Source organism: Nematolebias whitei, chromosome 20 (genome assembly GCF_014905685.2).
Source record: "Nematolebias whitei isolate Nwh7 chromosome 20, NemWhi1, whole genome shotgun sequence".
Taxonomy (NCBI): domain Eukaryota; kingdom Metazoa; phylum Chordata; class Actinopteri; order Cyprinodontiformes; family Rivulidae; genus Nematolebias; species Nematolebias whitei.
The window spans coordinates 30,414,333-30,427,442 of record NC_056517.1 but is presented as its reverse complement, the minus strand read 5'-3'; the positions used below and the strand labels follow the sequence as shown (position 1 = coordinate 30,427,442).

General features: G+C 43.7%; 1 protein-coding gene across 1 annotated transcript in view; it reads left to right on the top strand.

Annotated features, from left to right (window-relative positions):
- The window catches only part of arfgef1 (ADP-ribosylation factor guanine nucleotide-exchange factor 1 (brefeldin A-inhibited)), a 53,820-nt gene extending 40,860 nt beyond the window's left edge, over window positions 1-12,960 (top strand). The window contains 25 exon segments of the mRNA XM_037694222.1: window positions 683-794; window positions 1,492-1,697; window positions 1,786-1,870; window positions 1,989-2,154; window positions 2,235-2,386; window positions 2,464-2,592; window positions 2,673-2,831; window positions 3,708-3,852; window positions 3,960-4,050; window positions 4,214-4,254; window positions 4,378-4,547; window positions 5,530-5,681; window positions 7,900-8,072; window positions 8,158-8,318; window positions 8,565-8,695; window positions 8,811-8,940; window positions 9,033-9,168; window positions 9,634-9,772; window positions 9,887-9,950; window positions 10,109-10,268; window positions 10,353-10,492; window positions 10,580-10,751; window positions 10,849-10,987; window positions 12,007-12,124; window positions 12,248-12,960. Coding sequence (XP_037550150.1) covers window positions 683-794; window positions 1,492-1,697; window positions 1,786-1,870; window positions 1,989-2,154; window positions 2,235-2,386; window positions 2,464-2,592; window positions 2,673-2,831; window positions 3,708-3,852; window positions 3,960-4,050; window positions 4,214-4,254; window positions 4,378-4,547; window positions 5,530-5,681; window positions 7,900-8,072; window positions 8,158-8,318; window positions 8,565-8,695; window positions 8,811-8,940; window positions 9,033-9,168; window positions 9,634-9,772; window positions 9,887-9,950; window positions 10,109-10,268; window positions 10,353-10,492; window positions 10,580-10,751; window positions 10,849-10,987; window positions 12,007-12,124; window positions 12,248-12,475 — 3,499 coding nt within the window. The 3' untranslated portion in view covers window positions 12,476-12,960.
- Window positions 12,961-13,110: the final 150 nt, after the last annotated feature.

Genomic DNA, 13,110 nt, shown 5'->3' with positions numbered 1-13,110 from the left:
CAACATGTTAATCTAACGTGTGCGCAACATGTTAATCTAACGTGTGCAGAACATGTTAAGCTAGCGTGCAGAACATGTTAAGCTAGCGTGCATAACATGTTAAGCCAACGTGCAGAACATGTTAAGCTAGCGTGCATAATATGTTAAGGTAACGTGCATAACATGTTACGCTAGCGTGCATAACATGTTAAACCAATGTGCATAACATGTTACGGTAATGTGCATAACATATTAAGCTAGCGTGCATAACTTGTTAAGCTAACGTGCATAGCATGAGCTAACGTGCATAGCATGTTATGCTAACGTGCATAGCATGTTAAGCTAACGTGCATAACTTGTTAAGCTAACGTGCATAGCATGTTATGCTAACGTGTATAACATATTGTCACAAGAGCCAGCTTACAGAATCTTATATTCCTAAAATATATGGGAAAGACATGTTTTATAAACTTAAAGCATGCTAATCCTACAATAAGAAATGGCCTAAAAAAGTCTTCTAGATTATCTGTCATAAAGAACATTTTCCAATTCTTTATGCGGCCCTTTGATTGCTTTAAACGGCTTGATTTGGCCCTTTGGAAAACGATGTTGCCAACCTCTGCTTTAAACCATAGATGATGATAAGATACAACATGATATGATACGATCCAGCTGCTAGATTGAGCTTGTTGTTTCTACACAGGTTTAACAAAAAACCAAAGAGAGGAATCCAGTACCTTCAAGAGCAAGGTATGCTGGGTACCACCCCGGAGGACCTGGCTCAGTTTTTGCACCAGGAAGAGAGGCTCGATTCGGTAACAATTAATTTATTACATTTTATTTAGACTGACTCAGGTGCCTCATAAATCACTGATTACTCAAACAGCTGAAGCATCATCACCTGTTGGATAACAACTGTTTACTTTTAGATAAATTCATCATAAAACTCAGAATATTTAGTGAATAATCTACAAATTTCATGTTTTTTTTTTTTGTTTTTTTTTGAAAATGTTCAAGGGAACCTAAAACCATTTTGAATTTTTTGCAGTTCAAGTCCAATTATGTTTATTTGTGTTAGTTTTTTTAGAGATAAATCAAAATATTTCATAACATTTTGAAAGTTTCAAGTTCAATATGAAATAGCTACAGCTGAATTGTAAAAACACGCCATTATTTATTGTTGCTACAAATTGCAAATTCAACAATAATGCTATGTATTTTTTTTCTTCTAATCTGGGCTGATTACAGTGACCTTGTTCTTTAGATTAAGATGGAAAAATGTTGATTCTAGTTTAAATGTTGCAGTGCTCAGGTCAAACACAACAGGAGTCGCTGTAGGGCTGACGGACAGTTTGGTGCATCAGAATGTAGAAGAATTTGGAAGTTTTTTGTTGGAAAAACACATTTGTATTCTGTACCCAAGTAGTTTAGACAAAGGCTCAACAAAAGTCCATCAAATACTCGAGTTTATCCACCAAGCATTAAATGGCATGAACTCCTCTGCTCCTCCAGACTCAGGTGGGAGAGTTTCTCGGGGATAATGACCGCTTCAACAAAGAGGTGATGTACGCCTACGTGGATCAGATGGACTTCCAGGGCAAAGATTTTGTTTCTGCACTGAGGATCTTCCTGGAGGGCTTTCGGCTCCCCGGCGAGGCACAAAAGATCGACCGGCTCATGGAGAAATTTGCAGCCAGATACCTAGAATGCAACCAGGGGTGAGTCTAAACATCATTTTACTGCATCACTAAATATATTCTGCGATCCTTCTCCTTACCCTCATTGTCTTCCTTTTTAATTTTGCAGCCAAACCCTCTTCGCCAGCGCTGACACTGCATATGTTCTCGCCTACTCAATCATTATGTTGACAACAGACCTTCACAGTCCACAGGTAAGAAGTCCACGTTCATAAAGCAGCAGTTTTTAGGGTTTTCTCTTATTTATCAGTATTTCATCATGGGGATTGCACACACAGCTCATGACTTGTCCCCGTGTTGTTACTCGCAAAGGTAAAGAACAAAATGACAAAAGAGCAGTACATCAAGATGAACCGTGGCATCAACGACAGCAAAGACCTGCCAGAGGAGTATCTCTCAGCCATTTATGATGAGATTGCAGGGAAGAAGATCGCCATGAAGGAGACTAAAGAGCTGACCATGAAGTCCAACAAGCAAAGTGAGTCTCAAAGATAAAACAAACAGGTGGTGTTCTCTCTGCTGGGGAGCATTCGATGGATTTGCGTGATTGTTGTGCAGGTGTGGCCAGCGAGAAGCAGAGGCGTCTGCTGTACAACGTGGAGATGGAGCAAATGGCCAAGACAGCCAAAGCTCTGATGGAGGCCGTCAGCCACGTCCAGGCTCCTTTCACCAGCGCCACACACCTGGAACACGTCAGGCCCATGTTCAAGGTAACGCCAGCTCTGCACACCCTGCTGGATCCATACAGAGACATGAAGATTATGGAATAATTGTCCTCGTTCCTCAGCTGGCGTGGACGCCATTCCTGGCTGCTTTCAGCGTGGGTCTGCAGGACTGCGACGACACCGACGTGGCCTCGCTGTGTCTGGAAGGAATCCGCTGTGCCATCAGGATAGCGTGCATCTTCTCCATACAGGTACTGCAGCCTGAACTCAAAGACCTTTTTTTTTTTTACCCGGCTGCAGTCTGACCCTGATCGTTTGCGTTTCCGAACAGTTGGAGAGGGACGCGTACGTGCAGGCTCTGGCGAGGTTCACCCTGCTGACGGCAAGCTCAGGCATCTCGGAAATGAAGCAGAAGAACATCGACACCATCAAGACCCTCATCACTGTGGCTCACACCGATGGCAACTACCTGGGCAACTCCTGGCACGAGGTTTGCTCCTCTTATTGCTTTTTAAACTCAGTTTCACACTTCCTGTTTCTGCCTTTCAGTTCTTTCTTCTCATTCTTTATATGAGCACCTCTTAACAAAATACCTTAATATTTAAATGTGAGGATAAACAGATATTTAAAATGTATGAAGTGAAAGATGAAATGTTTTAACAATTTAAGCAAAGCAAGAATATATATATATATATTTTTTTTTTTTTTGCCTGGTTTTAGAGACTTTTAAACTTTAAATTCAGCAGATTTTGGAGTGATGATGCAGCACTTTCTTTACAAATATACATCCTCACCACAAAACAAGCATCTGGTCTGCTGGGAGACAACTGGTGAAACTGGAGCTGATCTTCAAAAGCACAAATGAACCTTTGCTTCAGCAGGTGGCTAGAACGATGGGATTGAGATTAGCCTTTTACAAATCAAACTAGAAGTTTTGTGCACAGTAATTGAAGTAAAAACTCTTAAACAAGAACAGAGACGTAGTTTTTACAAGTTTGAGGTGATTTTTTTTTTGCAGCCATTTCTGTTATTTTACATAAATCTCTTGTTTTTAGCTGCAACATTTAGTTTTATGTCCTTGACTTGAGTTCATCCGTTTTATTTTGTAGTTTTTTCAAAGGAACAGAAGTTTGAAACTTTTGCGTGCTTCTGTAAAAGTTCTTGCCTTTTCACTTTCACACCAACCAGTGAGAGGTTTCTCTAGTCTGGCTCAGCTTTTCTGTTTAAATGTTGCAGGTGATTTTCATGTTATCCAACATGCTTCTCATTTCTCACAGCCTGTTTCTCTTCTAGTTTCTGGTCCTTTGGGCTTTTCCTTCCCATTCTTCTTAAGCTTCGGTTCTGATACTGCCTCTCTGCCTCTCAGATTCTGAAGTGCATCAGTCAGTTGGAGCTGGCTCAGCTGATTGGTACGGGGGTGAAGGCGCGCTACATCTCAGGGACGGTGAGGGGCAAAGAGGGCTTTATTGCGAGCACGAAGGAGCAGAGCAGCGACGAGTACCTCGGTTTAGGTCAGAGGTCAACACTCAAAAGTTCAATGTCACATCTTTCCTAAAATCTCTTTTTCCTTGAGGTCGACTCGCGCCTTCACAGAATCACCGTCTCTCTTTTCCTGTAGTTGGAGGAACGGTGGACCGTAAGCAGATCGCCAGCATTCAGGAGTCTATTGGGGAGACGAGCTCTCAGAGTGTGGTGGTAGCTGTGGACAGGTATCATTTTCACCCTGAATTGCACTTCCTGCTGTTGAACTTCCACGTTTTTACACATTTAATTCAATCTCTGTTGCCTTAAACTTGCCATGCAGTCGGTTCAGGCAGTATTATTTCAACTACAAAGAAAAAAATATCTATATAATCTGTTTTTCTGCTTCAGGATATTCACAGGTTCCACCAGACTAGATGGAAATGCAATAGGTGAGTTTAGTGGATCACAAAAAATGAAAAGCTGCATTTGAGATATTTTAGTTTTTCGTGGCTCCCGTTTTGTTCAGAATATCTTTTTTTGTTCCACTCGATCGTTTTGTTTCTGTTCTTCAGTGGATTTTGTGCGCTGGCTGTGTGCCGTGTCCATGGATGAGCTGGCCTCGCCTACACATCCACGTATGTTCAGCCTGCAGAAGATAGTTGAGATCTCGTACTACAACATGGGGCGCATCAGGCTGCAGTGGTCCAGGATCTGGGAGGTCATCGGAGACCACTTTAACAAGGTGGGCGTGGAATAATGCAAAATCTATACAAGGAAAAAAATGTTTTTTACAGCATGCCAAAGAGGACATAAATGACAACTTGACCAAGATAAATGAAGTTTCACCACTCAACCATGAGCTTGAGTGTCAGTTTATTGTTTCCAAATTATCTGGAAATCCACGCAGTGTTCTCATGGATGGATCATATGTTTTGCTGCAGCTTTAAACAGGATTAAATGACAAATTTGACTAAAATCATGCCAATAAAAACTAAAAGGCACAGCAGAAAAACAACTGAAACTACTCGCAGTAACTCGGGTGCACACTTGGTCTCTTGTTTTACAGAAGTAGAATTTTTGTAAAGATAAAATGATTTACAATGAAATGACCAAACAACCAGAAATACTGACTATGGTGTGTTGTTGTACAGGTGACAAACTGTAACTACAGTTGATCGTACTTTACAGACAAGGAACGTTAAGAATGCTCAAAGCTTCAATATTGGAGACCAAGAGAAACTTTTTCTTTATGGTTATTTTATTTTCTTCATTTGCATTGAATCTTTTCAAATTGGTGACTCTGAATACAAATCGGTGGAATTTCTAAATCTGTTTTTTTCACACTGAAATAAAACCTAATTGAGCATAAACATCTTCAGTTTTTTTTTATTCCTAAAAGTTATTTTAAAAAGTGTCTCTGAACATGCACCTAGCTTTATATTTATGCATCATTGTCCCAAAAAGACTTTTGTTTTTCTATAGGTCTAACGCATTGATTTGACTTCAGGAAATTTGATGTATTTTTGTTCATTTGTTAGTGTTATTTATGATGTAAATAAATGTTTTGGTGCAACATCGTGTTTATTTTTGTATTTCCAGTTGTAAATCCGTAACAGTAACACTGAGAAAGATGCAGTGGATATGTAGCTTATGTGGCTGAAAAAGTTAAGAGCAACTGCAATAAATATACAGTAAAATGCATATTTTTTAAATTGTATTTGTAGGTTGGTTGTAATCCCAATGAAGATGTAGCAATTTTCGCCGTGGATTCTCTCAGGCAGCTGTCCATGAAGTTCTTGGAGAAAGGGGAGCTGGCCAACTTCAGGTTCCAGAAGGACTTTCTGAGGCCTTTCGAGCACATCATGAAAAAGAACCGGTACAGAAATAATTACAGTTTATCTTATGACCTTTAAAGCAACTCTGCATTGACTTCTTTTTCTTTATAGCAGTGAATGACTGGTGAACCTGCAAACAACATTTTAACTGACCTATTTCACTCTCTTTGTATTACATTTTCACTTAGTCAAATAACAAGCCTCTCATTTTTTGTTGTTTGGTTTGAATTAGTTAGAATTTGAATAACTACCGTTAGCTAAACATGTGTATTTAATGTCGTCATCTGTGTGCACATGAAGCAGGAGTGCAAGTATGAATACAGCCACAGGCTGAGCAGGCTGAGAGCTTCAGCTGGGAGCCTTGTAAACCCTGCAGCTCAGCATGTCCATTCGACTCGCTCAGGTTTCTGAGTGTGTGACGGAGAGGGAAGGCGGAGCTTTTTCTCTCATTCATAACTCCTGAGCAGTCCGGATTGCTCTTCACCATGGCAACAGTTGCTGTAACAAATCAGCAGTGCCAGCACAAGTCAATGCTGGAACAATCATTCTGCCTGAAAGTGGGCCGAAGATGTTATTGAGAGATTTTAGAGCAAACAGACATTATCCATCCATTCATCCATCCATCCATCCTTCCATTATCTTCCGCTTGTTCTGAAGTCGGGTCAGACATTTCTTTCCACAGCCACCTCTTCCAGTTCTTCTGGGAGGATTTCAAGGTGTTCCCAAGCCAACAGAGATGTAGTCTCTCCAGCGTATCCTGGGTCTTCCCTGGGCATCTCCTCTCAGTCAGACACACCACCTCCCTAGGGAGGTGTCATGGGAGCATCCTTACCAGATGCCCAAAGCACCTCAACTGGCTTCTTTCGATGTGGAGGAGCAGTGGTTCTACTCTGAGTCTCTCCCAGATAACTGAACTTCTCACCCTATCTCTAAGGGAGAGTCCAGCTACCCTGCAGAGGAAACTCATTTCAACCACCTGTATTGGCGATCTTGTACTTAAGGTCACTACCCAGAGGCAGAACCGCACCCTCGACCTGAAGAGAACAATCCACCCTTTTCCGGTTGAGGACCATGCCTCAGATTTGGAGTTGCTGATTCTCATCCCAGCCACTTCACACTCGGCTGCAAACCACTCCAGTGAGAGCTGAAGATCACGGCACGATGACTCCAACAGGACCACATCGTCTGCAAAGAGCAGAGAAGGAATCCTGAGGCCACCGAACCGGAATCCCTCCACCCCCTGGCTGCACAGAGAAATTCTGTCCATAAAAGTTATGAACAGAATCGGTGACAACGGGCAGCCCGGGCGAAGTCCAACTCCCACCCTGAAGAGGTCCGACTTACTACCAGCAATGCGAACCAAACTCTCGCACTGCTTGTATAGGGACCGAACAGCCTGTAACAACGGCCCCCCAATCCCATACTCATGGAGCACCCCCTACAGTATACCCCTAGGAACACAGTCGAATGCCTTCTCCAAGTCCACAAAACCTATATAGACTGAATGGGCAAACTCCCATAACCCTTCGAGGACCCTAGTGAGGGTAAAGAGTTGGTCCAGTGTTCCATGGCCAAGATGGAGCCCGCATTGTTCCTCCTGGATCTGAGGTTTGACCAACAATCAGACTCGCTTCTCCAGTACCCCTGAATAGACCTTACCAGGGAAGCTAAGGAGAGTGATGCCCCTGTAATTGGAGCGCACCCTCCGGTCCCCCTTTTTGAAGAGGGGAACCACCATCCCAGTCTGCCAATCCAGTGGCACTGCCCCGATGTCCACGCAGTGTTGCAAAGGAGTATCAACCAAGAAAGCCCCACAACATCCAGAGCCTTAACCTCTTAGGACCTGGCATCCACATATGCAAGAGTTCAGGTCTTAGGAGGTTAAGGAAATCAGGAAGAATCTCGTCCACCCTTAGTGCCCTGCCACTGTGGAGCTTTTTAACTACCTCGGTGATCTCAGCCATGGTTATGGACAGATCAGCCCCAAAGTTCCCTGACTCAGCTTCCTCCATGGAAGATGTGCAAGTGGGATTTAGAAGGTCAGAAGTATTCCTTCCACCTCCTGATGACATCACTGGTTAAGGTCAACAGCACCCCCACCTTTACCGAACACAGTTTAAGTAAAGCGCTGCTTTCCCCTCCTCAGCCGCCTGATGGTTTGCCAGAGTCTCATTAGACTGACATCAATGAAGACATGAATTGTCTTCCTTTGAAGTGATTTGACCCATTTGTTTCTTTATCTGACACTGTTTTCTTCAGGTCTCCCACCATCAGAGACATGGTGGTACGCTGCATCGCCCAGATGGTTAACTCCCAGGCGGCAAACATCCGCTCAGGCTGGAAGAACATCTTCTCAGTCTTCCACCTGGCTGCATCTGACCAGGACGAGAGCATCGTGGAGCTGGCCTTCCAGACCACCGGGCATATCGTCAGTGAGTTAAGCGCCCAGGTTTCTCGTTTTATTTTGCGTATCAGATGTTTGGACTTGAACTCACGGTTTGTGTGGCCGTCTCACAGCGAATGTATTCGAAAAGCACTTTCCGGCGACGATCGACTCCTTCCAGGATGCCGTCAAGTGTCTGTCGGAGTTCGCCTGCAACGCCTCTTTTCCAGACACCAGCATGGAAGCCATCCGCCTCATCCGCCACTGCGCCAAATACGTCTCAGAGAGGCCACAGGTCAGTCTCAGAGATCATGCAATGTTCTAATTAAATATGAGGAAATGAGGATAAAAGTAAGTGAATATGAGTGGTTGTGTACGTTTGAGCTATTAAACTTGCTCCTCTAGAATCTCACAAGTAGTGACTGTTTCAGTTTCATATTAGGAGAAGATGCCATTTGCATTGAGATATGTTTTGTAAAGGAAGAATCTCTCTGGATACCAAAACTCCACAGTGATGACACTGGTTCTTCTTTTCTGGCAGGCCTTTAAGGATTATACCAGTGATGACATGAATGTAGCACCTGAGGACCGTGTTTGGGTGCGAGGATGGTTCCCGATCCTCTTTGAGCTCTCCTGCATCATCAACAGGTGTAAACTGGATGTCAGGACCAGGTATGTGGGGTTTTGCTGTGCGCTCCAGTTCTCGCAAGTTAAACGCGGTCAGAGAAAACCGTTAAAGTGGAAACTATCAGCTGTAGCATAAAGTGCGTTTGTGTGTGTTTGTCAGGGGGCTCACGGTGATGTTCGAAGTGATGAAGACCTACGGGCACACCTTTGAGAAACACTGGTGGCAGGACCTGTTCAGGATTGTCTTCAGGATCTTTGACAACATGAAGCTGCCTGAGCAACAAACTGAGGTGCAGTTTCTCGTCCCAGTCGGCTCTTTCCCATTTTTCAGTTCTCATGTGTGGAGAAATATTCTCAACAAGGTTGTTTTTGTTGCCCCCAGAAAGCAGAGTGGATGACCACCACATGCAACCATGCACTTTATGCCATCTGTGATGTCTTCACCCAATACTTTGAGTCGCTCAATGGCCTCCTGTTGGACGATATCCTGGCTCAGCTGTACTGGTGTGTGCAGCAAGGTGAGCGTGAAATCTGCTTTTGAGTTGTTGAGTTTGTTTCATTCTCTCCTCAGCTGAGAAAAAGTGATGATGCTTCAAGGTTCATGCTCGATAATCCAGGTACAAATCCAACGATGTTCAGTCAGGTCATCTGGATGGTTTCTTATTTTTGCTGAGACGTTTTGTCCTTCATCCGAAGGACTTCATCGGTCCCAAACAAACTAGGCCCATAAATACCACACTCCCTCAGTGCTGGGGAAAAAAACAGATAATGCTATTTATGCTAGTTTTAGAGGCTAAGTTGTTAGCTTATCAGTATTCCTTTTTGGCTGCAACAACAAAAACTAAAGATTGTGATTTCATGCACTGCTCACCAGATCACAAATAATGAGTAGTCTCTTTAGACCTATGGTGCATCCTACCACTGTTTGTTCTCTCCTGTTTAATTACTCCTCTTCCTCCTCCGCCTCGTCTCCTCATCTGCAGATAATGAGCAGCTCGCCCGTTCAGGCACCAACTGTCTAGAGAACGTGGTCATCCTGAACGGGGAGAAGTTCTCCCTCGAGACCTGGGACAAAACGTGTAACTGCATGTTGGACATCTTCAAGACCACAATCCCTCATGCGTAAGCTGCTCATTTAGTTTTGTTTATCCGTTTTTAACTGACTTTGTGATGCAGTGGGTTCTTTTTTTAAAGGAGTAAATGTTTGTTTTGAAATCATGTTTCTGTGATTTAAAGGCTGCTAACATGGAGACCAGAGGGAGAGCACTTCACAACACATAGTCTGTCTGATAAACAGCTGGTGAGGAAATGCTGTTTATACTTCCATGTCATACAGTCTTCAGAATGTAACTTTCTTTAAGCATTAAAGGCATGATTTCCTGAGTAAATGCATTTTCTGAATGAATGTGATTATTTTTTAAGTTTAATATGCAATTGCAATGCCCATTTTGTTTTTAGGACTCAATTTCCCAGAAGTCCTTGGACATTCAGTCCCGCTCTGACGATCAGCATTCCATCAGCAGCGCTGACAGGGTCGCTGTGGAGAACCGTCGTCAGAGCCAGCACAGCTCGACCTCCGGCGTCTGTGAGGACATTCTGAGGAGCAGGAACCTGACAAGTAATTTCTGCTTCTCGACCGCTGACCGCCCGTGTTTTGATGTTTGTCTGATTCCTAATGAGCTTCCACCTGTGCGTTCCGCAGAGATCCAGGAGCAGCGCTTATTTTCGGCTCTGCTGATAAAGTGCGTCGTGCAGCTGGAGCTCATCCAGACCATCGACAACATTGTGTTCTTCCCTGCCACCAGTAAGAAAGAAGATGCCGAGAACTTCGCTGCTGCTCAGGTACAAAGAGTTTGAGGATGATCCTGCAGGAGATGTTTGCTGCACAAGTTCCTTCATTTACGGCAGTGCTGATCTGTCATTTTAAAGCGGGATGCAGTGTGTGCGACAGATGTCCAGGTGGAGACCCAGGACCAGGGGATGTACCGCTATCTGACCTCAGAGCAGCTTTTCAAGCTGCTGGACTGCCTGCTGAAGTCTCATTGCTTTGCCAAGGCTTTCAACTCCAACAACGAGCAAAGAACTTTACTGTGGAAAGCAGGTAGGAGGGTAAAATCATCGGCTACAAACTGTAATTGTCTTAAGGCAACTTAAAAACATCTTTCACCTAATTGGTTGTAACTGTGCGTGTGTTGAAGGTTTCAAAGGAAAGTCGAAGCCCAACCTCTTGAAGCAGGAGACCAGCAGTCTGGCATGTGGGCTGCGCATTCTGTTCCGTATGTACACGGACGAGAGGCGACGGGACGCCTGGGAGGAGGTCCAGAGACGACTGCTCAAGTAAGCAGCACACCGTGTCACTGGTGGAAGGCAGTACCAGTAGGCCTGTCACGATAACAAATTTTGCTGGGCAATTGTCTCAGAAATTATTGTGATAAATGATAATATTGTTTGAATTTTGACAGTAATTTGTAATTATTGTCAAATTTAAGAAGAAATGTTGGTTAACTTGTTTGGAGTGTAGTACCTTTTTTTGACCACCAGATGGCAGTGTAAGACTGTTTGAACTGAAGGATGGATAGTGTGGGAGCAAGCAGCGTGTCTCTAAGAAAAATGGGAGGGAGGCCCCTTGACGTGACGTGGGCTGTCTCTCTTTCCTTTTTTACAGTTCTCAAAATGGCGGACGCTCAGTGTGGTTTGAGCTCTTTAGCATTTTTCACACAAAGCTTTAAATAAAAATCAGTAAACAAGTTCTCAGCTTCTTTTTGCAGAGAAAAACAACTTTTTAAACGAAGGCACGGGTTTCAACCGTGAATTTTGGAGTTTTGACAAGATGGAGGTTACCCCCCCCCCCCCAGGTCAACCTGTTAGCTTAGCTCGTAACTTAGCTTCTCAGCTTAGCTGATTTTAATGATCCAAAATCACGATTTTGGATGGTTAAAATGGATTTTAAAGAGAAAAGAGAAAGGGAGGGGTCAGTGAAGAACACCGGAGTTGAGCTTTTTGTCATCCAGTGTCTTCAGTAGAAAGAGAAACACGAAGAAACGATAAAGCCGATAAATGAAAATGAGGTCGATAATTTTCATTTATCGTGTGATTTAATTGATTTATTGTTTATTGTGACAGGCCTAAGCACCAGTGCCTGTGTTCAACCTCTATTCCACTCAGTGAATCTGAACCACATCAGCAAAGAAACAGAAAGTAGAAACGACGTATACATGTTTAAAATCCATATTTCTCTTCTTTTGCTTTGCTCTTCTTAAAACGATTTATTGGTTGTATTTAATCTGTAATTTGTCTGTTTTTGTTCTCTCACTTCGTTGTTCAACCTTTGAGATTTTTTTTTGTTCTTGTCGTAGTGTGTGCAGTGAGGCTGTAGCGTACTTCCTGGCTCTGACATCAGAAAGTCACAGAGAGGCCTGGACCAACCTGTTGCTCCTCTTCCTCACTAAGGTGCTGAAGATCAGCGATGAAAGGGTAAGAAAGAGGAGCGCTCGCCGATCACTAGTCGATGCAAATTACCCATCATATAGAAGACGTGCATGTCTGTCTGACACAGTTTTTTTCTGTTTCTATCTCCCTCCCTCCTCCCTGATTCAGTTCAAGGCCCATGCATCCAGATATTATCCTCTCCTGTGTGAGATCATGCAGTTCGACCTGATCCCTGAGCTCCGAGCCGTTCTGAGGAAGTTCTACCTGCGGATCGGCATCGTCTTTCATATCGCACAGCTGCCTGAGCCAGAGCCTGAACCGGGCCCCGAGCAGGGCCAGGTTGAGCCAGAAACAGAGACGGAGGTGGGGGAGGAGGCTGGTGAGGAGGCGCAGTGATGCTGCACCTCAAAAACAACTCTACTGAGGCCCCCTTCGCAGATCTGTGTGGCCGTGCAGTGCCTCCTCAGGACCCTCCGCGTGTTTCACGTCAAACACTTTAAGAGTTGATTATTGATCAACTGTCTGCTCACACCCCGTCACCGCACACAAAGAGCCCAGATGGAGTCGGCGTCGTGACAAAAACATCTCGCACCAGATGTAGCGACACCTCCACTAACCACCGATCAACAGTATCTCTGATCTGAAGGAGCATATGTCAACATGTGTGTGCTTCTTACTGTATATTTAAAAGTGAATGATCTCAACATGCAAAACTACAAACTCGACTATGAAATTCATCACGAGTGTATAAAACCATCCCTGTTTGCACCACAGATGGCTAACGTCAGTACTGATAGCCTCTTGGATGAAACTAGCTGTACAGATCTATGTAAAATAATCCTATAACACTAGATTTACTTTATTTTTGTTTATTTTTCCTCTGGATTTGCTGCACTTGATCTTTTAAATGCATTTTTTTTTTTTTTAAATGCACTGGAGATTTTACTTTTGTGATAATTTATTTGACTGCACCACCTCCAGCAGATGCTCCCGTACAGTATGATTTGTAAAGAACCCAGACTGCGGGGGAA